Source organism: Salvelinus fontinalis, chromosome 1 (assembly GCF_029448725.1).
Source record: "Salvelinus fontinalis isolate EN_2023a chromosome 1, ASM2944872v1, whole genome shotgun sequence".
NCBI classification, from domain to species: Eukaryota; Metazoa; Chordata; class Actinopteri; order Salmoniformes; family Salmonidae; genus Salvelinus; species Salvelinus fontinalis.
The window spans coordinates 85,327,802-85,354,437 of NC_074665.1; the positions used below are offsets into that span (position 1 = coordinate 85,327,802).

Genomic DNA, 26,636 nt, shown 5'->3' on the forward strand with positions numbered 1-26,636 from the left:
AAGCCAAGGAAAGAGAGGGTTGAGCAGGAGGTCAGCTAAGACAAGGAAAGAGAGGATGGAGCAGGAGGTCAGCTAAGACAAGGAAAGAGAGGATGGAGCAGGAGGTCAGTTAAGCCAAGGAAAGAGAAGGTTGAGCAGGAGGTCAGCTAAGACAAGGAAAGAGAGGATGGAGCAGGAGGTCAGCTAAGCCAAGGAAAGAGAGGATGGAGCAGGAGGTCAGCTAAGCCAAGGAAAGAGAGGATGGAGCAGGAGGTCAGCTAAGCCAAGGAAAGAGAGGATGGAGCAGGAGGTCAGCTAAGCCAAGGAAAGAGAGGATGGAGCAGGAGGTCAGCTAAACCAAGGAAAGAGAGGATGGAGCAGCTGGTCAGCTAAGCTAAGGAAAGAGAGAATGGAGCAGGTCAGCTAAGACAAGGAAAGAGAGGATGGAGCAGGAGGTCAGCTAAGCCAAGGAAAGAGAGGATGGAGCAGGAGGTCAGCTAAGACAAGGAAAGCGAGGATGGAGCAGGAGGTCAGCTAAGCCAAGGAAAGAGAGGATGGAGCAGGAGGTCAGCTAAGCCAAGGAAAGAGAGGATGGAGCAGGAGGTCAGCTAAGACAAGGAAAGAGGATGGAGCAGGAGGTCAGCTAAGACAAGGAAAGAGAGGATGGAGCAGGAGGTCAGCTAAGACAAGGAAAGAGAGGATGGAGCAGGTCAGCTAAGACAAGGAAAGAGAGAATGGAGCAGGAGGTCAGCTAAGGCAAGGAAAGTGGAAGGAGCAGGAGGTCAGCTAAGACAAGGAAAGAGAGGATGGAGCAGGAGGTCAGCTAAGACAAGGAAAGTGGAAGGAGCAGGAGATCAGCTAAGCCAAGGAAAGTGGAAGGAGCAGGAGGTCAGCTAAGACAAGGAAAGTGGAAGGAGCAGGAGGTCAGCTAAGACAAGGAAAGTGGATGGAGCAGGAGGTCAGCTAAGACAAGGAAAGAGAGGATGGAGCAGGTCAGCTAAGACAAGGAAAGAGAGAATGGAGCAGGAGGTCAGCTAAGGCAAGGAAAGTGGAAGGAGCAGGAGGTCAGCTAAGACAAGGAAAGAGAGGATGGAGCAGGAGGTCAGCTAAGACAAGGAAAGTGGAAGGAGCAGGAGATCAGCTAAGCCAAGGAAAGTGGAAGGAGCAGGAGGTCAGCTAAGACAAGGAAAGTGGAAGGAGCAGGAGGTCAGCTAAGACAAGGAAAGTGGAAGGAGCAGGAGGTCAGCTAAGACAAGGAAAGTGGAAGGAGCAGGAGGTCAGCTAAGACAAGGAAAGTGGATGGAGCAGGAGGTCAGCTAAGACAAGGAAAGTGGAAGGAGCAGGAGGTCAGCTAAGACAAGGAAAGTGGAAGGAGCAGGAGGTCAGCTAAGACAAGGAAAGTGGAAGGAGCGGTAGTGAGGGGAGAAAACGGCATACTTTCATTATCAGAACAAGATGAGGCATTGTAGGTGACTTGTGTGATGTGTTCAGGATGTAATTTACTGAGACTCAAACCTGCATTTGTAGAAAATGAACCCTGCCCTGGTTGAAATGGTGTAGTGTGTCCTACATGTAGGAAGTTTAGCAACACTAGTCTTCTGTGAACCATGATAGTGTTTGATAAGCAACACTAGTCTTCTGTGAACCATGATAGTGTTTGATAAGCAACACTAGTCTTCTGTGAACCATGATAGTGTTTGATAAGCAACACTAGTCTTCTCTGAACCATGATAGTGTTTGATAAGCAACACTAGTCTTCTCTGAACCGTGATAGTGTTTGATAAGCTTGAAAATTAAGGAGAGCCGCACACTCTAGGAGCTCACATGCAAAAATGTAATTACCAACGTTTCGACAGCCAAGGTGTTTGATAAGCAACACTAGTCTTCTCTGAACCATGATAGTGTTTGACAAGGCCATCAGTGTGAGCAAGGCAATGCACATAACTTCTTATCTTGATCATATAATGAGTAGTTATTTGGGATGTAAGGTGTTATTGTAGATCAGTGATTCAGTGAGCAGTACCACGGCCATGTAGTCAATCACAAAATATCTCACTAGAAGCAGTATTCCCTATACAGTATGTAGAAAGTATAGAAACACGATTCTCTGCAGAGTGCTGTGAACCTTGAATATGACCTGTTCCTCCCCAGGAGCTGCAGGTGGACCAGCAGACTAAAAAGCATCTTCAGGAGGAGTTTGATGCTGCCCTGGAGGAGAAGGACCAGATGATTACTGTGCTTCAGACACAGGTGAGTGTTTTACATACACAAACTCTACCAAACATGAAGAACAGCTGCTCTTTCCATGACAGACTGACCAGGTGAATCCAGGTGAAAGCTATGATTCCTTATTGATGTAATTTGTTAAATCCATTTCACTCAGTGTAGATAAAGGGGAGGAGGATTTTGAAGGATCGACACAACTGAGACATACTAAACTTTTGACAACTTTAATACACATAAGTGAATTTAGCCCAACACTTTTAATCCCCTAAAATGGAGAGAGTATGTACAAAAAGCGCTGTAATTTCTAAGTGGTTCAGCCGATATGGATGAAAATACCCTCAAATTAAATCTGACAGTCTACACTTTAAACACTGTCAGTATAATGTTGACTAATGTGTGGTCACTAGCCTGTGTTGCTCTGTGTTTCAACTGGGCCCCCCCCTTCTCTGCCAGGTGGCCCTGATGAAGAAGCGTCTGAAGGGGGTCCCTGGTGGAGCTGTGGCCCCTGAGGTTGTTCACGCTCTCCAGACTGAAGATGACTCCGGGTCTGCCCCACAGAGCCCCTCCACAGACACAGGTGCTATACAGTACAGACACTATGCTGAACCACAGCCCTGATGATGATGATGATGATGATGATGGACAGTAGCAGACCTGGGTTCTAATAATGTCTGCTGCAATGGAACCAATCGAATAGTGCCTAAGGAGCCAACCCTGCCCATCTGGTACTATTGGCAGGCTCAACCAAACGCTCAAAAGTTTTTGGATTTCAAATACTATTTGATCCCAGGTCCGAGTAATGTATTGTTAAAATGTTTGTCGCTGAGCCATTTGTCTTTTATCGAGTTTATAAAACCACAACAACAACACCAATCGTTAGTGCTTCTGTCATAGTCCTCCCTTTTCTGACTGACCCGCTTTACCTGCTCTAAACAGCAGGGGGAAGCGCTGACCCATCTAAAAGGATTGAGGTACTGCAGAAGAGAGTGGTGCACCAGGAGAATCTGCTCCAGAAGTGTAAGGAGCTGCTGAGGACATACAAGGAGCGCAACACCCAGTTGACCAGCGAGAACGACACTTTGCAAGAGAGTCTACAGGAGCTGGAGAAAACCAAGGTGTGTTAACCAATGTCAGTGGAGGGAGAAATGGAGAGGATGTACTATGATAGGACTTCATGAAATGAAACATGAAAATGAAAGTTGTGCTATCATAAATTAGCATTATTGCGTTCCAGTCATTACAGGGAGCCAGTAGGTTTAACCTGCGTTCCAGTCATTACAGTGAGCCAGTAGGTTTAACCTGCGTTCCAGTCATTACAGGGAGCCAGTAGGTTTAACCTGCGTTCCAGTCATTACAGTGAGCCAGTAGGTTTAACCTGCGTTCCAGTCATTACAGGGAGCCAGTAGGTTTAACCTGCGTTCCAGTCATTACAGTGAGCCAGTAGGTTTAACCTGCGTTCCAGCCATTACAGGGAGCCAGTAGGTTTAACCTGCGTTCCAGTCATTACAGTGAGCCAGTAGGTTTAACCTGCGTTCCAGCCATAACAGTGAGCCAGTAGGTTTAACCTGCGTTCCAGTCATTACAGGGAGCCAGTAGGTTTAACCTGTGTTCCAGTCATTACAGTGAGCCAGTAGGTTTAACCTGCGTTCCAGCCATAACAGTGAGCCAGTAGGTTTAACCTGCGTTCCAGTCATTACAGGGAGCCAGTAGGTTTAACCTGCGTTCCAGTCATTACAGTGAGCCAGTACGTTTAACCTGCGTTCCAGCCATTACAGTGAGCCAGTAGGTTTAACCTGCGTTCCAGTCATTACCAATTTGTAAGTCGCTCTGGATAAGAGCGTCTGCTAAATGACTTAAATGTAAATGTAAATTACAGTGAGCCAGTAGGTTTAACCTGCGTTCTAGCCATTACAGGGAGCCAGTAGGTTTAACCTGCGTTCCAGTCATTACAGTGAGCCAGTAGGTTTAACCTGCGTTCCAGCCATTACAGTGAGCCAGTAGGTTTAACCTGCGTTCCAGTCATTACAGTGAGCCAGTACGTTTAACCTGCGTTCCAGGTCTGTGGGATCACTAGATATCTCTGACACATGCTGTACACACACAAACTATCTCTAGGACAGAGTGCGTCCCAAATGGCACCGTTTTCCCTATATAGTGCACTACTTTTCCACCAGAGTCCTGTGATGTAATGTGTTGGATTTGGCTCAAACGTAACACTTTGTATTCAGGATGCATGTTTTACAGTATTACTTTAGTGTCCGGTTGTTATTCTGTCATTTAGGTTAGTATTGTGGAGTAACTACAATATTGTTGATCCATCCTCAGTGTTCTCCTATCATAGCCATTCAACTCTGTTTTAATGTCACCATTGGCCTCATGGTAAAATCCTTGAGCGGTTTCCTTCCTCTCTGGTAACTGAGTTATGAAGGATGCCTGTATCTTTGTAGTGACTGGGTGTATTGATACACCATCGAAAGTGTAATTAGTAACTTCACTATACTCAAAGGGATATTCAATGTCTACTTTTTATTTTATTTTTACCCATCTACCAATAGGTGCCCTTTGTGAGGCTTTGGAAAACCTACCTGGTCTTTGTGGATGATTCTGTGTTGGAAATGTGCTGCTTGACTGAGGGACCTTAAAGATGATTGTATGTGAGGGGTACAGAGAGGACACACACACACACACACACACACACACACACACACACACACAGACAGACAGACAGAAGCTGTTTCCCAGGCCACCCTTTGACCTTCGGGATCTGATATTTCTATGGTGCTGATGTCTGTTTTCTATTTGTCTTATTGTATGTTCTCACACAGTAGTGTCAGAGAGCTACACGCCACTGCTGCTAATCCAACTGCTGCTAAACCAACCTAACCTTGTCTGTAATTTAGGTCTGTGTGGTAGTTGTCCTCGTATGCAGCCCCTGTTAACGACCGCCTTGTGGCTGTGGTGGCCGGGCCTCATGGGTGGTGAAGGGAGACTAGGGAGCGGTGTGGTGCTGCATTGGTGTCTGATGAGCTCTCTGCTTGCCTGCCATGCGCAAACACTTTGGAACCTATCTTGGTCCTTCCTTGATTTTATTTAACCTTTATCTTACCATGAATGTAGTCTGGTCCCAGAGCTGTTTATGCAGTAGGGCCAACGACCATAGGAGTTGGCTATACAACACAAAATCATATTGGACCAGGCTACCAGGAAAGAGCCTCGAGGTTCATAACCTCTTGCAAGGGCAACCTGTGCAATAACCTGCGCACGCTCCTGATGCTTTAAACAAAATGTTGTTACGAAGGGTTCATCCATTTGTCTGATATCTGATGTTTGTATCCCTGCTTAATGGTTATGAGGGGTAGTTGGTTGTCTAAATTCAGGGCAGCGTTATTCAGTACAGTGCCCTGACCTTAAGCACAGTGGTTCTCCTGTTCTTTAACTACAGTGGTTCTCCTGTTCCTTAACTACAGTGGTTCTCCTGTTCTTTAACTACAGTGGTTCTCCTGTTCTTTAACTACAGTGGTTCTCCTGTTCTTTAACTACAGTGGTTCTCCTGTTCCTTAACTACAGTGGTTCTCCTGTTCCTTAACTACAGTGGTTCTCCTGTTCCTTAACTACAGTGGTTCTCCTGTTCTTTAACTACAGTGGCTCTCCTGTTCCTTAACTACAGTGGTTCTCCTGTTCCTTAACTACAGTGGTTCTCCTGTTCCTTAACTACAGTGGTTCTCCTGTTCCTTAACTACAGTGGTTCTCCTGTTCCTTAACTACAGTGGTTTGTTCTCCTGTTCCTTAACTACAGTGGTTCTCCTGTTCCTTAACTACAGTGGTTCTCCTGTTCCTTAACTACAGTGGTTTGTTCTCCTGTTCCTTAACTACAGTGGTTTGTTCTCCTGTTCCTTAACTACAGTGGTTTGTTCTCCTGTTCCTTAACTACAGTGGTTCTCCTGTTCCTTAACTACAGTGGTTTGTTCTCCTGTTCTTTAACTACAGTGGTTTGTTCTCCTGTTCTTTTTATTTTTATTTTTTTATTTTATTTTTAATTTTATCCCATTTTCTCCCCAATGTTCGTGGTATCCAATCGCTAGTAATTACTATCTTGTGTCATCGCTACAACTCCCGTACGGGCTCGGGAGAGACGAAGGTTGAAAGCCATGCGTCCTCCGAAGCACAACCCAACCAAGCCGCACTGCGTCTTAACACAGCGCGCCTCCAACCCGGAAGCCAGCCGCACCAACGTGTCGGAGGAAACATCGTGTACCTGGCCCCCTTGGCTAGCGCGCACTGCGCCCGGCCCGCCACAGGAGTCGCTGGAGCGCGATGAGACAAGGATATCCCTACCGGCCAAACCCTCCCTAACCCGGACGACGCTATGCCAATATGCCAACGGACCTCCCGGTCGCGGCCGGCTGCGACAGAGCCTGGGCGCGAACCCAGAGACTCTGGTGGCGCAGTTAGCACTGCGATGCAGTGCCCTAGACCACTGCGCCACCCGGGAGGCCGTTCTCCTGTTCTTTAACTACAGTGGTTCTCCTGTTCTTTAACTACAGTGGTTCTCCTGTTCCTTAACTACAGTGGTTCTCCTGTTCCTTAACTACAGTGGTTCTCCTGTTCCTTAACTACAGTGGTTCTCCTGTTCCTTAACTACAGTGGTTCTCCTGTTCTTTAACTACAGTGGTTTGTTCTCCTGTTCTTTAACTACAGTGGTTTGTTCTCCTGTTCCTTAACTACAGTGGTTTGTTCTCCTGTTCTTTAACTACAGTGGTTTGTTCTCCTGTTCCTTAACTACAGTGGTTTGTTCTCCTGTTCCTTAACTACAGTGGTTCTCCTGTTCTTTAACTACAGTGGTTCTCCTGTTCTTTAACTACAGTGGTTCTCCTGTTCCTTAACTACAGTGGTTCTCCTGTTCTTTAACTACAGTGGTTTGTTCTCCTGTTCTTTAACTACAGCGGTTCTCCTGTTCTTTAACTACAGTGGTTTGTTCTCCTGTTCTTTAACTACAGTGGTTCTCCTGTTCTTTAACTACAGTGGTTCTCCTGTTCTTTAACTACAGTGGTTTGTTCTCCTGTTCTTTAACTACAGTGGTTTGTTCTCCTGTTCCTTAACTACAGTGGTTCTCCTGTTCTTTAACTACAATGGTTCTCCTGTTCCTTAACTACAGTGGTTCTCCTGTTCCTTAACTACAGTGGTTCTCCTGTTCCTTAACTACAGTGGTTCTCCTGTTCTTTAACTACAGTGGTTCTCCTGTTCCTTAACTACAGTGGTTCTCCTGTTCCTTAACTACAGTGGTTCTCCTGTTCTTTAACTACAGTGGTTCTCCTGTTCTTTAACTACAGTGGCTCTCCTGTTCTTTAACTACAGTGGCTCTCCTGTTCTTTAACTACAGTGGCTCTCCTGTTCTTTAACTACAGTGGTTTGTTCTCCTGTTCTTTAACTACAGTGGTTTGTTCTCCTGTTCTTTAACTACAGTGGTTTGTTCTCCTGTTCTTTAACTACAGTGGTTTGTTCTCCTGTTCTTTAACTACAGTGGTTTGTTCTCCTGTTCTTTAACTACAGTGGTTTGTTCTCCTGTTCTTTAACTACAGTGGTTTGTTCTCCTGTTCTTTAACTACAGTGGTTTGTTCTCCTGTTCTTTAACTACAGTGGTTTGTTCTCCTGTTCTTTAACTACAGTGGTTTGTTCTCCTGTTCTTTAACTACAGTGGTTTGTTCTCCTGTTCTTTAACTACAGTGGTTTGTTCTCCTGTTCTTTAACTACAGTGGTTTGTTCTCCTGTTCTTTAACTACAGTGGTTTGTTCTCCTGTTCTTTAACTACAGTGGTTCTCCTGTTCCCTAACTACAGTGGTTTGTTCTCCTGTTCCCTAACTACAGTGGTTTGTTCTCCTGTTCCCTAACTACAGTGGTTTGTTCTCCTGTTCCCTAACTACAGTGGTTTGTTCTCCTGTTCCTTAACTACAGTGGTTTGTTCTCCTGTTCCTTAACTACAGTGGTTTGTTCTCCTGTTCCTTAACTACAGTGGTTTGTTCTCCTGTTCCTTAACTACAGTGGTTCTCCTGTTCTTTAACTAGAGTGGTTCGTTCTCCTGTTCTTTAACTACAGTGGTTCGTTCTCCTGTTCTTTAACTACAGTGGTTCGTTCTCCTGTTCTTTAACTACAGTGGTTCTCCTGTTCCTTTGACAACTTCCAGATGAATAAATGTTTTACTGTCAAAGATGTCCATTAATCCTTACCCAAAGAGCACCTACAATCTATGCTGTAGTGCTTCCCATCGTTTTCTCCCGTTAACATTTATTAACAGCTCTCTCCTTCCGTCTCTGTCCTCAGTGACTTCATGGTTGCTTTGCTACCTTGCACATTAACCTATTTTTGATGGATCCTTTTTGTTTGTCTACCCTACAGGAGCTGTACACCACTCGGCTGCATGGTGCTGAGAACCTCATAGAACAGCTGGAGCAGGACAAGGTGAGTGAAGAAGAGGGGTTCTTAAAGGGCTCGATCGACCTACCTTGTCCTAGGGTTTTGAAAATGCTAGTCAGGACATTCTGGATATTGCTAAGCCAGCTATCAAACTTAACAATTTGAATAAAAGTGAACTGTCCATTTTATAAGGTTTGTCATATATCTTGATTGAAGTTGTTTTTAAGCTTCTGAGTCAGTTGGAGGCTGGTGACACTTTAAATTGGAGGGCAGACGCATTGTAATGGAATGTTATAACACATGGAAACCATTACAATCACCCCATCCTCCCTCTACCAGCCTCGACTGTTCTGCTCCTAACTTTGTCTGCCGCTGAAATGTCCTTCTCACTCCTGCAGTGATGCCTAGTGTGAATCCGTGATATATAGACATGTTTGTGCTCTGCCACTGAGCGCAGAGACGCCAGACACTCCATCCACATTTGTTGCGCATGACCCTTAACCTCTACCTCTGCAGGAGTGGTGTGTGTGTTTGACCCCCAGCTCTGCTGGAGTAGAGACGGTCGTTCGTGAGGTCACTGAGGAATGTGGGTTAGAGTTAGAGGCACAGCGTAACAGTCAGAACAATTTAGGGGTTTGATTAAGACACAGTACGTAGGAGACAACAGCAATCAGTGGATTACTGGCAGACATCTTAAGTTATTTAGATAAATTCATGCCAACAATGAAAGGAGAGAGTTTGACGCACATCCCAAAAAGTCTCATATGGGTCCTGTCTGCATCCTTGTCTTGGTTAGAAATGATACCTGTCTGATTGGAAGCACACAATCATAACAGCTCAAAACTGAGTGAATGCTTTTACTTTTGAAATAAGTGTTTTCACGAATGTCCTCTGAGATCCCATCTGGTTGATATACAGCACCTATTATTATAACACCAAAAGTCAAATTCAATCTAATCCTGGCTCTACCTTCAGGGCATGGTGATTGCAGAGACGAAGCGTCAGATGCATGAGACTCTGGAGATGAAGGAGGAGGAGATTGCCCTGCTCCGCTCCAGAAGCAAGATGGCCGTCGCCCAGACAGAAGAACTGCAGGAGCAGAAGGAGAAGTCTGAAAAAGCTGGTCAGTGGATCTCCTCCTCGTCTCCTCTTCCTCTATAACAGTGTGCAAGTACAGTATCTAACTGAGGATGTGTGTTTGCACCTCCTTCCCCCAGCGTTTGAGGAGCTGGAGAAGGCTCTGGCTGTGGGCCAAAGGGCTGAGGAGGCGCGGAGGCTGCTGCAGCTCCAGCTACAGGAGCAGGTGAAGGAGGTGGAGAGGGCTGGGGAGGAGGAAAGGAGGAGTCTGCAGCAGGAGCTCACCAGGGTCAAGCAGGAGGTGGTCACCATCATGAAGGTGAGGTACATCTACTGTACATCTAAATACTAATGAAATACTCCTTCAGTACTTATGGAGTAAACGATCACTACTCACCCAGTACCAAGAGCAGGGTTGTGTCAATACCATTTCAGTTGTCAATTCACAAAGTTAACTAATTTCCAATGTCTTTATTGAAAGCATAGAATTGGAATTTCAGTGTACTTCCTGAATTAACTTGAATTTAAATAGAATTGACCACAACCCTGACCAAGAGCTCTTTAGAACAGAGGAAAGCCATTAGTCAGTAATCAAATAATAAAAACAACCTCTGCATAAATTGTATTGCGCCATTGTTTCATATTGCCTATTAGCTAGTTTATTTCAGGTTTGATGATTTATTTCAGGTTTGCCTCTTTTGCAACCATTTACTGCTCCGGTTTGTTATGTTGTCCTGTAACACTCCAGTTCACCTTCAATACTTAGACTACGGAAGCCACATACAGCTTCTTTTTTACTTGGGTATTTGGACTTGAAAATCATTTTAATTACCATAGTGTGCACAAAGCATTTTAGTTTCCATTTTGACAGGTTTTTGTAACTCCCTCTCCGACACCAACTTTTCCTGAATCAACTCTGCTCCTAAACTTCAATGTGGAAGAACAATTATTTCACCAGGTTTTCTCATTCCTCTGGCTTTTTGTCAGGTATCAGGATACAGATTGCCATGTTCTTGGTAGTCCCATTGTATGTATCATCATGCATCTCAGCACATTTAGATTGAATAGATTCACCTCTGTGGATAACAATGTGATTCATACACATTGTGGTAACCATAAATCAAGAATAACCGAACACACATTTGACAAGGACATTAACGTTCTCATGCATTCAGGATATTCTCCAGGTAAAGTTAAATTTTCTGCACACAAAGAACTGTTTCTGCTCATGTCATGGGATTCCCTAGCCCCTACTCAAACAAAGACTAGTGTTTCCCTGTAGAGTTAGCATGGGCCAAGTAGCACCGAGGCTAGCAATTCAAAGCAGATCAGTATAATACCAGTTTTCAACTCTGTAGCCATGTCAACGAAGGGGTTCCTAAGGCATGAAGGCATATAATCTCTTCAGCACAAACACTTCAGCAACATTTTTACAAACAAATGATGTGATTTACTACTACATATCAGCATGATACTCAGAGGATCCCTTTAGGAGTGTTTTTGGGGACCCATGATGTTGCTAGAGCGATGCTCTTACCGACTACCTACCTCTATGACTCCTACATTGCAGTCTAATGAAGGACTACTGTTGTGCTCCATTGTGTGTTGTAGAAATCCTCAGAGGAGAAGATGGCAGAGATGGACAAGCTACATAGTGAAGCACTGGCAAGTAAAGAACAGGAGGTCAGTGCTCGAATCAACCAGGCCGTGGTAAGTTCATATCGCCCTCTCCACTTTCAGGTTGGAACATATCCTGCAAAACAAACTCAGCTCTACTATTGCACAAAGTATTTGAGCTGTATGTTTATCAAGGTTCGAGACTGCGTCCAAAACATCCTTATTTGTAACCCTTTGACGTGACAGACTCACACCAATTTTTGAAATGAGTGAAAATGATTTATCTGGTCACGTTAGTTTAGTTTTGCATGGTATTCTGAAACTTCTGTACTTTTTTGAGACTAGAACATGAAAAATGGTTCGGTACTCGAATTTGAGGTACTTTCGGTACTTCTGTCATTAAGAGAGGATAACGTCTATCAGCGCAGCCACAATCCTTATAGCACGAGAGTTCCGTGCCTGCTCCACTCACTCACTGCTCGCTCTAGCCTGTCCTGAGGAACCACAATCCTTATAGCACGAGAGTTCCGTGCCTGCTCCACTCACTCACTGCTCGCTCTAGCCTGTCCTGAGGAACCACAATCCTTATAGCACGAGAGTTCCGTGCCTGCTCCACTCACTCACTGCTCGCTCTAGCCTGTCCTGAGGAACCACAATCCTTATAGCACGAGAGTTCCGTGCCTGCTCCACTCACTCACTGCTCGCTCTAGCCTGTCCTGAGGAACCACAATCCTTATAGCACGAGAGTTCGGTGCCTGCTCCACTCACTCACTGCTCACTCTAGCCTGTCCTGAGGAACCACAATCCTTATAGCACGAGAGTTCCGTGCCTGCTCCACTCACTCACTGCTCACTCTAGCCTGTCCTGAGGAACCACAATCCTTATAGCACGAGAGTTCGGTGCCTGCTCCACTCACTCACTGCTCACTCTAGCCTGTCCTGAGGAACCACAATCCTTATAGCACGAGAGTTCCGTGCCTGCTCCACTCACTCACTGCTCGCTCTAGCCTGTCCTGAGGAACCACAATCCTTATAGCACGAGAGTTCCGTGCCTGCTCCACTCACTCACTGCTCACTCTAGCCTGTCCTGAGGAACCACAATCCTTATAGCACGAGAGTTCCGTGCCTGCTTCACTCACTCACTGCTCACTCTAGCCTGTCCTGAGGAACCACAATCCTTATAGCACGAGAGTTCCGTGCCTGCTCCACTCACTCACTGCTCGCTCTAGCCTGTCCTGAGGAACCACAATCCTTATAGCACGAGAGTTCCGTGCCTGCTCCACTCACTCACTGCTCGCTCTAGCCTGTCCTGAGGAACCACAATCCTTATAGCACGAGAGTTCGGTGCCTGCTCCACTCACTCACTGCTCGCTCTAGCCTGTCCTGAGGACCCACAATCCTTATAGCACGAGAGTTCCGTGCCTGCTCCACTCACTCACTGATCGCTCTAGCCTGTCCTGAGGACCCACAATCCTTATAGCACGAGAGTTCCGTGCCTGCTCCACTCACTCACTGCTCACTCTAGCCTGTCCTGAGGACCCACAATCCTTATAGCACGAGAGTTCCGTGCCTGCTCCACTCACTCACTGATCGCTCTAGCCTGTCCTGAGGACCCACAATCCTTATAGCACGAGAGTTCCGTGCCTGCTCCACTCACTCACTGCTCGCTCTAGCCTGTCCTGAGGAACCACAATCCTTATAGCACGAGAGTTCCGTGCCTGCTCCACTCACTCACTGATCGCTCTAGCCTGTCCTGAGGACCCACAATCCTTATAGCACGAGAGTTCCGTGCCTGCTCCACTCACTCACTGCTCGCTCTAGCCTGTCCTGAGGAACCACTGCACTCACTGGGAGTCTAGGCTGCATCATGTTAGAGCCCCACTCATGCTGCGCATAAGTTAACACACTTGAATAATGAAACACGGCATGTAGAAATGTTGAAACTGTTAATTACTAGGGTAGGAACAATACCAGTATCGCGTTATTCATTAGTATAGTCATTAGTATAGTTGAAAGCAAACAAAACACGAAGCGGAATTTTTACTTGTTTGGGAAAGCAGCCCTAATGTTGGAAACCAATATCATGTTGTCATCCAGAGTCACATTTACTTATTTTCCAAGCTATATCACACAATATTTGACATAATGCAGGTTTTAAGCACCAAAGAGTTTGATCTGCTTGGTGTTTTCATTTCTGCCATGGAAAAAACATTGCGATACTGGTATTGTCCCGCTCTTGTTTTTAATGTTTGCAAAACAATGTCCATTACAGGCTAGAACACTGCAAGAATATACCGGTAGCTTCCAGCTTTGTAGGGTAACTTTCCTTGCTAGCTTACAGCAATGCACTACCCATAATGGAAAATATGCTGATTTCAAAGCTGATTGTCACCAAAAACCATGGTCATTCCCCTCAAAAACTTGATTCATTCACTTCGTCTCCCTGACCTCACGTCTCTTCTGTCTTTCTCACTGTGTGTGAATGAAGTCATTAGGTCTTAGAGACAGCATGCACTTTTATGGAACAAGACATTTCTTCTTTTATGCAAATATTGTTCAGTACAATAAAATATGTCCCAAATGGAAGGGAAATTGATTTTTTTCATCTGTAGCCCCATACGTTCACCTGTATTGTGAATACGCCTAGGCTACATCTTGATTTACCCAGTTTATTAATAGAGATTTAACATTCAAATAAATTAGTACCATTGTGTTATGTAGTTAGATTGGTAAAAAGCTCATTCAAGCTGATTGTCATTATTGGCGTGCAGCCACGAAACATTGGTCTGACCAAATCATGCGCTGGTGCCATTAACTGAAAAAGTTAGTAGCACCAGTTAGTCTAGAACCCTGGATATGTATATTTTGTGCATATTTCTACTTGTTGTTTCTAGTTCTGTTTTATTGTGAGAGCTCTGAGTAAGATTTCCAATGTATTTATTACATATGGCAAATTAAACTTAAATTGTGTGTGTTTTGTATAGGAGCAGTGCAAAGAGGAACTGGCCCAGGCTATCAAGGATAAGGAGCAGCAGTCAGCTCTGGCCCTGGAAGACTCAGAGCTGCAGAAGGCTGCCATAGAGACCGAGTCAGAGACCAAGGCTAATGAGATAAAGCTGGAGCTGGAGACCGCCAGAACTGTGAGTCCTCCTGTTGAACGTTTAGCTACTCTATCTCCAAAAATGCTGCACATTGTTGATTCTATAGCTAATTATATACTCTACTGTAATTACAAGCTATAAAATTGTTGGTTGATTCAATGGCAAACATACAATACATACTGCACATCTCATTACAGAGAATACTGGAACTCGAGAGCTCTCTGGAAAAGTACTCCCAACCTGGATCAGTTCCATCAACAGATGATCTCTCTACTCCGATGGAGGAGCTAAGGAAGAAACACAAGGACGAGGTGACTGCACTAGAGGAGAAGCACTGCGAGGAGATGGAGAAGCACAAGTTAGAGCTGCATCAGGAGGCCTTGGCCCAACACAATGCTGCTATGGAGGAGCTCAGGGCAAAACACAGAGCTGAAGTGGAGACCATCTTGAGGGAGAAAGAGGTCCAGTTACAAGCCCATGAAGAGGAAATGAACCAGAAGACAGTGGAGAAGCTGGATGTGAAACAGACTCAGCTGGAAGCCCTTTCCTTTGAGCTCCAGGAGGTGTTGAGGATCAAACAGGTTCTCGAGGAGAGACTGGATGCAGTTGAAAACGCTGGTGGGTCAGCCAGGCAGGAGTTGGAGCAGAGGCTGCAGGAGGTGCTGACCAAGCACAGTACAGATATCGAGGAGATCAAGCTGCAGCATGAGCAGTCCCTGGGAGGAATGGAGAAGATGCTAAAAGACGAACTCAACAAGTTGACCATAGTGCTGAAGGAGAAAGAGAAAGAGCTTGAGGCTCAACTTGTCTGTGAGAAAAGCCTGAAAGAAGAGTCCAAGATGGTTCTTCAAGACAGGAATGTAAAGGTTAAAGAATTGGAGGAGCTTAGAAAGAGTTTAAAGCAGGCCCAATCAGAAAAGAAGGGCCTTGAGAAATCTAATGCCCAACTCAGTAAGATTAGAGATGAACTCTCAGAGTGCAGGAGTCAATTAAAAGATTTTGTGCATAAACTGGAAACAACTCAAAGTGACTGCCAGCAGAAAGAGGACTCTCTTCAACAAAAGGTACAGGAGCTTGAAGAGCTAGAGAAGCAGTTGCAGCAGGCTAAGAAGGAGCTCTCTGAACAGGATAAATCTTACACTGACGAACTGAACACTAAGCAAGAGGAAGAAAAACGACTAAAGAAACACCTGGAGGACCAGAAGGCTGCTCATGAGAAGAAGGTGGACAACATTAAGAAAGACATGGAGGCCAAGTGGAAATCACAGGAGACAAAGATGGAGAATTTTAAAACTAAGACCAAAGAGATGCAGGATAAATTTAAGAAGAAGCTTCAGGAGCAAAACGAATCTTTGAAAAAGCAACTGTCGAAGAAGGAATCAGAGCTACAGCAGAAAGAACAAAAACTTAAAGAAAACTTCCTGGAGTCTCAGACAAGTTCAGAAGGCCTGAGCAGTGCTATGTACCAGCTTGAGTCCAATCACAAGGATGAACTAGAGAAGATGTGTGAAGTCCATAAGCAAGAGAAGGAAAAGCTTGAGAATCATTGGCAGGAAAAGATGGGACAACAGGAAGAAGAAATGCAGGAGAAATACACACAAATACTACAGGAGAAGATACAGGAAGTGGAGGAGGTCAACCAGCAGCTTGGAACCACCATGGAAGAAAAAGAGCAAGTTGTGAAGGACTTGAAGGAAGAGTTGGTGATGAGACAGACCACTGTGCAGAAACTGCAGGCCGAACTGAAGGAAGCCGCAGTCAAGATGGAGAGTTTATCTCAAGCTGAGACAATGTTCAAAAAGCAAATGGAGGCGGTCGAGAGGAATCTAAACACTGCTCTTAATGAGAGGAACTCCTTCCAGGATCAGCTGAACAAGACTGAGAATAAGGCAAGAGAGAAGCTCAAGTCTCTGTCTGAGAGGTTTGTAGACACTGAGAAGCAGCTTCAAGCTCTTGAGGCTTCTAAGGGTAAGGAAGGGGAGGCAGTTCAGAGGAGACTTGAACAACATTCTCTTCAACTAGAAGTCAAGGAAAACGAAATGCAGAAACAGTTCGCTGGGATCAGCAAGGAATTAATGCGTTACTGCCGGGACATTGAGGCAAGTATCGAAGATGGTACGAAGGAGCTCTCTGAACGAGTCGAGAGCAGAGTAAGCGAGCTGAAAGACCGGGTTCTGGGTAATCAGAAGAAAATAGCACATCTTAAAAACGTTATCCTTACAAAGGTTGACAGGATACACACTTTGGAGAAGCAACTCCAGCAGAGTACAGAGGGGAAAAAGAACCTATGCAGTTCACTAGAGCAGATTACTTTTCAACTAAATGTACACAAAGATGATATCAAAGCTTTAACTGCTGAGAGGGAGTCTCTACAGAGGGAGGCTGAAAATCACTCCCAAGCGCTCTCAGAAAAAGTAATTTGCATCGAACAGCTCAGTGAGGAAAACCAAACAATCTCAGAGAATGTCAAAACAAATGTGGTGTATATCAGCAACTTGGAGAGTATCATAAACGACTTGAAGACCCAGTTAGCAGGTAGCCTTACGGGGAAGGATGAAGACATATCACTGCTTGATCAGCAGCACAAGGAGGAGAGAGAGAAGCTTGTTTGCAGAATGGCGGAGACCATTGACAGACTAGAGAAAGAGAAGAAATATGCAGTGGAGCAGGCCGACGCCTTCAAGAACAACCTCACGGAGTTCAAGAGGAAAGCAGAGTCCAAGTTCTCTCAGAACCACAATACTGTCAAGTCTCTGCAGACCAGACATGATGATATGGAGAAACAGATCTCTGAGAAGGACGAGGCCTTACAGAGGCTGATGGCCAGCATTGACAATCAGTCCATTAGCAAGTCAGAGATGGACCAAGTCTTGAGTAAAAAGGAGCAGAAAGTCAATGCCCTTACTTTGGAGGTGGAGAGCTGCAACAGCCGACTAATTGAGCTGAAAGATCAGTTGGTCCTCAAGACAAAGGAGAGTGAGCAGCTAACTGCTGACCTGAAGCAGCAGCACAGTATCAGGGAGCGTGAGAAACGAGAGCTCACAGAGCGTCTACAACAGACTCAGGAGCAGTTCAGAACCCAGAATGGAACTCTAGTCCAGGTAACAGAGGAGAAATGGCAGTCCATGGAGAGAGAGAACCAAACTTTGAAAAAAGAGCTGGAGCGGCAGAGGGAAGCCTTTCACAAGACAAAGGCTGAGATTCTTGAGACAAAGGATGAGAGTCTGAAGGTGGCTGAAGAGAAGTTGTCAAAAGACAATGCTGGGAAAGTGGCTGAGCTGAAGAAGAAAGCTGAGCATAAAATCAGCCAGATTCGGAAACAGTTGACCTCGCAACTCGAGGAGAAGGAAAAGACTGTCAAAGCCCTTCGGACACAGTTGGAAGAGACCAAGGTAGACAAAGCGACAGAAAAGCAGGGGGAGGAAACCCTGGAGGAGAAAGGAAAATCCCTCGAGGAAGCCATGGCCAAGATGAAGGAAGAACAGGAGAAACACATTGAGCAAATTCATAGTGATGAGAGACTGGAAAAAGAGAGCTCTTTACAGAGTTTGAAGGACATGTACGAGGAAAAGCTATCGTTGCTTCAGAAAGACATTTTGAACCAGGAGAAAGCCCTAGCCAAGTGTAAGGAAGAACAAGAAAAGCATCTTGAGCAGCTTCGGAATGACAAGAGACTTGCGAAAGAGAGCTCAAAGAACATGTACGAGGGAAAGTTATTGTCGTATCGGAGAGATGTTTCGAACCAGGAGCAGACCAAAGCAGATGAGACCGTCTCGTGGCTTAAAGTTGAGATGAAGCTCAATGAAGTGGAGGAGGAGAAAGTCAACCTTCTGGCTGAAATCAGCCGCCTCAAGGAAGATCTGCTTGAGAAGACTGCACTGATTGAACAGCAAAATACAGAATTGGCTCGCTTAGAAACACAGGGTCAGAATGCAGTGGAAGTCGTGGCGCATTGCACTGCAGAGCAAACCAAGAGTCTTACAGCAGACAAAGAGAACCACTCTCTGACGCAGGAAGATGGGGATGCTGAATCTCTGTCGTCGATGCAGAATAAGCTTACGGAGGCGGTGCAGGAGAAGCAAAAGCTACAGAAATACCTGCAAACCCTGAGGAAGGAACACCAGCAAGACCTGGAGTATGTGAAGAAAGAGTTGACCCAAGAGAACGAGAAGAAAATCATGTAAGTTTGACCTAATGTTCTGCCTTAGTGTAGTCAAACAATCAATCAAACAAATACAATTGTTTAGAAAGCCCTTTGTCAGTTGAGTTCAGAAAATAATTGCGTTCACTTCCCTTTCTATTATTCTTGTTTTTACTTTCAAATTCTGTCTTTGTGGTACTTCCTGTGTTTTCTCTCCATCATACTGTATTTTGTTTTTCTCCCCCATCGAACAGGCTTGAGGTTGAAGATCTGGAGATGAAGCACAACTCGTCCCTGAAGCAACTGATGAGGGAGTTCAACACACAGATGGCTTTGAAAGAACAGGAGCTGACTGCTGCAGTGAAGGAGACCATTGGTGAGAGGGAATCCGTTTTCTGACATGCCGTTGCATGATGAGACACTGTATTACCATTGAAACTTTAGAGAAATAAAGTCCTAGCTTTCTTTTTCTACAGTTCCCTTTCTATTAGTCAGCACCTCACCAGGTTTTTTTGGTTTATGCTTCTAGCTACTTATGTTACTATTACCATTGAGACTGTCACTGCCCAAAACACTTAAAAATGAATATACAATATTAAATCATTATGTTTCAAAAGTAAATTTGTTTTGTGTGACAAATGGTTTAAGTTGTTAGTTTATAGTCTAACAATACTCTCAAACTTCGCCAATACAAATTCTTAGTTGTTTTATCATTTGTCATGAATGTGTGGAGTTGAGTAAAATCCACGTACATGAAAGTGTAGGACTCATTTGTATGTTTTTTTCTAAATTAAATTAAATTAATTTGATAGATGAGTGACTTTTCAGACAGAACAATAGGGGTGAAATGGAGGTTAAGAAACGGTCTCTTTCTGAATGAATCACCATATGTTTTCACTGTAGTCCAGTCATTCACACTGCATTCCAATAGCGGAAGTGAGTGACTGGTTTTGAATATGTGAATTTCAAGGTCTACTTCGTGCTTAGATTCTGGGCCCGTATTCAAAAGGCGCCTCAGAGTAGGAGTGTTAAATCTGATTGCGCATCAGGTCGCTCTTGTCCATTTCATCCTTTTCAGTATGATCATGTGGTCAGATGAAGCAGATGCTAAGCTACAGGACTGTTTTGCTAGCACAGACTGGAATATGTTCCGGAATTCCTCCAATGGCATTGAGGAGTACACGTCATCTGTCATTGGCTTCATCAATAACTGCATCGATGACGTCGTCCCCACAGTGACCGTACGTCCATACCCCAACCAGGAGCCATGGATAACAGGCAGAATCTGCACTGAGCTAAAGGCTAGAGCTGCCGCTTTCATGGAGCAGGACTCTAACCCGGAAGCTTATAAGAAATCCGCTATGCCCTTTGACGAACCATCAAACATGCAAAGCATCAATACAGGACTAAGATCGAATCGTACTACACCGGCTCTGACGGTCATCGGATGTGGCATGGCCTGCAAACCATTAGACTACAAAGGGAAGCACAGCTGAGAGCTGCCCAGTGACATGAGCCTACCGGACGAGCTAAACTACTTCTGTGCTCGCTTCGAGGCAAATAACTCTTAAGCGGGCATGAGAGCACCAGCTGCGTGATCACGCTCTCCGCAGCCGTTGTGAGTAATTCACAAGGCCGCAGGGCCAGAAGGATTACCAGGACGTGTACTGCGAGCATACGCTGACCAACTAGCAAGTGTCTTTAAAAAAAAAAATGTTCTCACTGACATTTTCAACTTCTCCCTGTCCGTGTCTGTAATACCAACATGTTTTAAGCAGACCACCATAGTGCCTGTGCCCAAGAACACTAAGGTAACCTGCCTAAATGACTACCAACCCGTAGCACTCACGTCTCTAGCCATGAAGTGCTTTGAAAGGCTGGTCATGGCCCACATCAACACCATCATCTCAGAAACCCTAGACCCACTCCAATTTGTATACCGCACCAACAGATCCACAGATGATGCAATCTCTATTGAACTCCACACTGCCCTTTCCCACCTGGACAAAAGGAACACCTACGTGAGAATGCTATTCATTGACTACAGCTCAGCGTTCAACACCATAGTGCCCTCAAAGCTCATCAATAAGCTAAGGATCCTGGACTAAACACCTCCCTCTGCAACTGGATCCTAGACTTCCTGACGGGCCGCCCCCAGGTGCTAAGGGTAGGTAACAACCCATCCACCACCATGATCCTTAACACAGGGGCCACTCAGGGGTGCGTGCTCAGTCCCCTCCTGTACTCCCTGTTCACTCATGACTGCACGGCCAGGCACGACTACAACACCATCATTAAATTTGCTGATGACACAACAGTTGTAGGCCTGATCATCGACAACAACGAGACAGCCTATAGGGAGGAGGTAAGAGACCTGGCCGTGTGGTTCCAGGACAACCTCTCCCTCAACGTGATCAAGACAAAAGGAGATGATTGTGGACTACAGGAAAAAGAGGACCAAGAGGACTGAGCACATTCTCATTGACTGGGCTGCAGTGGAGCAGGTTGAGAGCTTCAAGTTCCTTGGTGTCCACATCACCAACAAACTAACATGGTCCAAGCACACAATGACAGTCGTGAAGCGGGCACGACAAAACCTATCCCCCCTCAGGAGACTGAAAAGATTTGGCATGGATCCTCAGATCCTCAAAACGTTCTACAGCTGCACCATTGAAAGCATCCTGACTGGTTGCATCACTGCCTGGTATGGCAACTGCTCGGCCTCCGACCGCAAGGCACTACAGAGGGTAGTGCGAACGGCCCAGTATTTCACTAGGGCCAAGCTTCCTGCCATCCAGGACTTCTTTACCAGGCGGTGTCAGAGGAAGGCACTAAAAATTGTCAAAGACTCCAGCCACGCTAGTCATAGACTGTTCTCCCTGCTACTACACGGCAAGCCCTACTGGAGTGCCAAGTCTAGGTCCAAGAGGCTTCTCAACAGCTTATTCTATCCCCCAAGCCGTAAGACTCCTGAACATCTAGTCAAATGGCTATCCAGACTTCGCTTCCCCCCCCCCCCTCCACACCACTGCCACTCTCTGTTGTCATCTATGCATATTCACTTTAATTAACTCTACCTACATGTACATACCACCTCAACTAACCGGTTCCCCCGCACATTGACTCTGTACCGGCAACCCCCTGTGTGTGTGTGTGTGTGTGTGTGTGTGTGTGTGTGTATGTATATATGTATATGTATATATATATATATACAATTTCATTCGATCTAAAAGGCCAAACTGATCGTATATCAGCACTCCTCCTCATTCTCTTTCCTCACTTCTCCTCTCTTCTCCACCAACCAGGGAAGGCCCAGAGCGTGGAGGTGGAGCTTATGGACAGCCATCGGGAGGAGACCAATCAGCTCCAGAAGGTGATCGCCCAAAAAGATGATGACTTAAACAGAACGGTCCAACGATATGAGCAGGTCCTCCAGGTACAGTACGAATGAATAACACAATGTAATTATATTGTAGTTCCTATGTAACTTGAACTTTATTACTACAGCTATTACTGTGTAGCTACGTAGACCGTGTAATTTAACGTATAGGGTTAGATTAGACTATTGACATTAATCATTATACACAGACTAACTGGTTTGCTTTTAGAAAGTAGATTACAAGTAGGAGTTACTGGCCCAACATTAAGACGGTTTTCCTCAGAATAATCTGTCCGCTTCCTGGTTTGTTTCCATGCCATGATTCTCAGAGTATTGTGATACAAGTATTGTGAAAACACTAGTCTGCACTATCATACGGAAACTCCTATCAGTTCCTGACATATGTTTCAGCTTTGAACTTTAAAGGAAAAGTACATGTACTCCACCCATCCTCATGAAACTAGTACTGACATGGAACCACCTCCTCCTGTCAGTCTCTAGCAGTCTTCATTTTGGCAGCTATTTTAGATTTAGTCTTAAATTCTTTTTAGTCTTCGTCACATTTTAGTAATGTCATCCTTCGTTAGTTTTAGTTATTATCAGTCGACTAAAACTCTGGACAATTTTAGCCTAGTTTTAAGTCATTCACATTGCCTTGTCCAGCTATGCCCTCGTAAAGATGGCAACATTGATATTGTTACCAATGCCAGCCATAATTAACCATAAAGGCTATAAAGCCTTGGCTACAGGTTAAACAATTTACAGCTCTGATTTTCTCCCCATCTTAACTGTCAAGGGGGGTAAATAAGTGGCTTCAAAGTAGAGAATTCTCAGCTCGTCACATTTCCGTCAACTTAAAGTAATTTGTAATAGTTGTTTTTTTCCTCATAGATTTCATCAGGAAAAATGAGTTGTTGAGGATTGGCTTTGCTCAGCTAAGTAAACTAAAGTAAAAGCTGTCTTCTCCCACTCATCACCAGACGTAATTAAAGTAGGGAGGCCTGAAGTAGAGTAACACACAGACTGACAATACTGTGATATCAGACTACACTGATCCACACTGAAGGGCTTTTAGCTGAAATATTTGTGACAAAATAAATGGAACTACAACAAATAAAATGTGCAGACAAAGAACTTTATAAAACAATATTGACAAAAAGAAGAAAAGGGGGATGTTTTTGGAAACTAATGGCGTTTTTGAGTATTTTGTAAGAGATGAAACACTGTAGGAAATGACTAGTTGTGATTTTCCTGTTCTTCCCGTCAGAGTCGAGAGGAGGAGATGGGGGACGTAGTGTGTCAGGTACAGAAAAAGCTGGAGGACCTGCAGGCAAGGATCCACAGCGCCAGCGGAGAGGTACAGTATCTCAGTTCATCCATGTTTACAGGGTGAAGCTAGCAGCACAGCTAGCAAAATACAGTAGCATTAGCAGCAGAGCAGTTTGAGTGTTAAATACCACCGCCCACTGGTTGCTTGGCTCACTCCTGACAGATTCAAACCGGCAACCCTCTGGTTACTGGCCTGCCTATCTTAACTTTGAGGCTATTGCCACCCCCATCACTACAGGTTAACCGGTTTACACAGACTGTATTTAATTTACCCCCGCAGACAGGATGTCAAGAGGTTGCCATATCTGTGGTATTTTCCCACCTACTGTGTCCCAAATGACTCCCTATTCCCTATTTAGTGCACCACTTTGGACCAGGATCCATAGATCTCTGGCCAAAAGTAGTGCACTATAAAGGGAATAGGGTGGTATTTGGGACACACCCACCGACTGCGCAGATGCTAGAAACTAATGGTACGAGTCCCAAATGGCACCATTTTGTCTATATAGACTGGAGCCTGTGTTTCAATACGGTGTCTTTTAGTAGGCTTGGATTGGATAGATGACATTTACAATGGGTTTCTGTTGAAGCAATACAGTAATACCGTTTCCTGCTCGCCCCCCTCAAAGGACAGACAGACAGACAGACACGCCTCCACACCAACTGCAACTGTGTTGACCCAACCTCTCTGTGGACCTGTATTTGAAACACCCATGTGTCTGACGGAAGAAAGATTACCGGTTCAGTGTGGAAAGTTAAGCCAGTCAATGTAGGCCTACCCTCAGGTCCTTTATAAGTTATAGTTCTAACAGAGATGAACAGTTAGTTTCACTAATCTTCTGCTTAGTTGTGGAGTAAAACATGTGTGTCTGTGTGTGTATGCGTCTGTCTGTGTGCGCCTGTTCGTGTGTGTGTGTGTGTGTGTGTGTGTGTGTGTCTGTCTGTTTGTCTGTCTGTGGGTGTGTCTGTCTGTGTGTGTGCGCATGTCTGTATGCGTGCCTGTGTGTGTACATGTCTGTGCGTGCTCCATTAAGCCCAGATAAAATATCTGAATATTATCTGACCCCAGGTCTGGAACACACCTCTTCCATCCCTGTTCCCAATGAACCCCCTCAGAGATATTGTTTGCGTCCCAAATAGCACTCTATTTCCTATAAGTATTGCACTATATATCCATGATTTACTCACATGATTCTCCTAGTCAAGTCACATGAATTTTATTGATACATTGTCCTGGTGAATCCCATTGAGATTGGAAATCTTTTCAAGGGGGCTCTGAAACGATTCAAAAACCATTTCCCCATTCATTTAGGAGGAAGGTCTAAAACCAGACCTAAATGTCTGTATTGATTTGTTACTCATGTCTGTTATTGATGATTGTGTTGTTACAGATAGGTGTGGAGGAGCTGCAGGCCCAGCTAGCTGAGAAGACCACCCTGCTGAGTGAGGCCAGGCTGAAGGAACAGCACTTTCTCGACAGGGTGAGTGTCAAGGGGTGATCACAGTCCGGTACCAAGCCGAACCATACTCTGCTGGCTTGGAAGTGTTCTTTTCACATTGAACTTTCCATTGTGGTTCCAGCAATTGTGGCGGTGTTATCAGGTTAGCCCAGTACAGCTTGGTTCAGTAGTGGTGGTGTTATCAGGTTAGCCCAGTACAGCTTGGTTCAGTAGTGGTGGTGTTATCAGGTTACTCCAGTACAGCTTGGTTCAGTAGTGGTGGTGTTATCAGGTTACTCCAGTACAGCTTGGTTCAGTAGTGGTGGTGGTATCAGGTTACTCCAGTACAGCTTGGTTCAGTAGTGGTGGTGTTATCAGGTTAGCCCAGTACAGCTTGGTGGTGTTATCAGGTTACTCCAGTACAGCTTGGTTCAGTATTGGTGGTGTTATCAGGTTAGCCCAGTACAGCTTGGTTCAGTATTGGTGGTGTTATCAGGTTAGCCCAGTACAGCTTGGTTCAGTAGTGGTGTTATCAGGTTAGCCCAGTACAGCTTGGTGGTGTTATCAGATTACTCCAGTACAGCTTGGTTCAGTATTGGTGGTGTTATCAGGTTAGCCCAGTACAGCTTGGTTCAGTAGTGGTGGTGTTATCAGGTTAGCCCAGTACAGCTTGGTGGTGTTATCAGGTTAGCCCAGTACAGCTTGGTGGTGTTATCAGGTTAGCCCAGTACAGCTTGGTGGTGTTATCAGGTTAGTCCAGTACAGTTTGGTTCAGTAGTGGTGGTGTTATCAGGTTAGCCCAGTACAGCTTGGTGGTGTTATCAGGTTAGCCCAGTACAGCTTGGTGGTGTTATCAGGTTAGCCCAGTACAGCTTGGTGGTGTTATCAGGTTAGCCCAGTACAGCTTGGTTCAGTATTGGTGGTGTTATCAGATTACTCCAGTACAGCTTGGTTCAGTATTGGTGGTGTTATCAGATTACTCCAGTACAGCTTGGTTCAGTTTTGGTGATGTTATCAGGTTAGCCCAGTACAGCTTGGTTCAGTATTGGTGGTGTTATCAGGTTAGCCCAGTACAGCTTGGTTCAGTATTGGTGGTGTTATCAGGTTAGCCCAGTACAGCTTGGTTCAGTAGTGGTGGTGTTATCAGGTTAGCCCAGTACAGCTTGGTTCAGTAGTGGTGGTGTTATCAGGTTAGCCCAGTACAGCTTGGTGGTGTTATCAGGTTACTCCAGTACAGCTTGGTTCAGTAGTGGTGGTGTTATCAGGTTAGCCCAGTACAGCTTGGTTCAGTATTGGTGGTGTTATCAGGTTAGCCCAGTACAGCTTGGTACTACTGGTAGGAAAAGGGCATCAGTTGTCATGGTTTCTCTTTCTTCACAGTACATCCCTCGTTCCGCACCACTGTATTCCTCTCTTCCTTCCCAGAACTGTTTCACCCTCCAGCCATCCTTAATGACTGCTGGTCTCTTTCTAGATTAACTTCATTACATAGAACATTGTTTACTCTCGCTGTAACCTCGCTGTTACTCCAGTACAGCTTGGTTCAGTATTGGTGGTGTTATCAGGTTAGCCCAGTACAGCTTGGTTCAGTATTGGTGGTGTTATCAGGTTAGCCCAGTACAGCTTGGTTCAGTAGTGGTGTTATCAGGTTAGCCCAGTACAGCTTGGTGGTGTTATCAGATTACTCCAGTACAGCTTGGTTCAGTAGTGGTGGTGTTATCAGATTAGCCCAGTACAGCTTGGTGGTGTTATCAGATTACTCCAGTACAGCTTGGTTCAGTAGTGGTGGTGTTATCAGGTTAGCCCAGTACAGCTTGGTTCAGTAGTGGTGGTGTTATCAGATTAGCCCAGTACAGCTTGGTGGTGTTATCAGGTTAGCCCAGTACAGCTTGGTGGTGTTATCAGGTTAGTCCAGTACAGTTTGGTTCAGTAGTGGTG

General features: G+C 45.1%; 1 protein-coding gene across 6 annotated transcripts in view; it reads left to right on the forward strand.

Moving 5' to 3' along the window:
- The window catches only part of LOC129862938 (golgin subfamily A member 4-like), a 54,684-nt gene that overhangs the window by 9,382 nt on the left and 18,666 nt on the right, over positions 1 to 26,636 (forward strand). For all 6 annotated transcript variants that reach the window (XR_008760852.1, XM_055935045.1, XM_055935055.1 and 3 more), the window contains 13 exons: positions 2,131 to 2,229; positions 2,659 to 2,782; positions 3,142 to 3,320; positions 8,599 to 8,661; positions 9,592 to 9,739; positions 9,834 to 10,012; positions 11,305 to 11,403; positions 14,294 to 14,449; positions 14,608 to 18,590; positions 18,806 to 18,927; positions 21,857 to 21,987; positions 23,198 to 23,287; positions 24,651 to 24,740. Coding sequence is in view for 5 of the 6 variants with exons in the window: in XM_055935045.1 (XP_055791020.1) it covers positions 2,131 to 2,229; positions 2,659 to 2,782; positions 3,142 to 3,320; positions 8,599 to 8,661; positions 9,592 to 9,739; positions 9,834 to 10,012; positions 11,305 to 11,403; positions 14,294 to 14,449; positions 14,608 to 18,590; positions 18,806 to 18,927; positions 21,857 to 21,987; positions 23,198 to 23,287; positions 24,651 to 24,740 (5,463 nt within the window). In the remaining variant the exon portion in view is untranslated. The remainder of the gene's footprint in view (positions 1 to 2,130; positions 2,230 to 2,658; positions 2,783 to 3,141; positions 3,321 to 8,598; positions 8,662 to 9,591; positions 9,740 to 9,833; positions 10,013 to 11,304; positions 11,404 to 14,293; positions 14,450 to 14,607; positions 18,591 to 18,805; positions 18,928 to 21,856; positions 21,988 to 23,197; positions 23,288 to 24,650; positions 24,741 to 26,636) is intronic.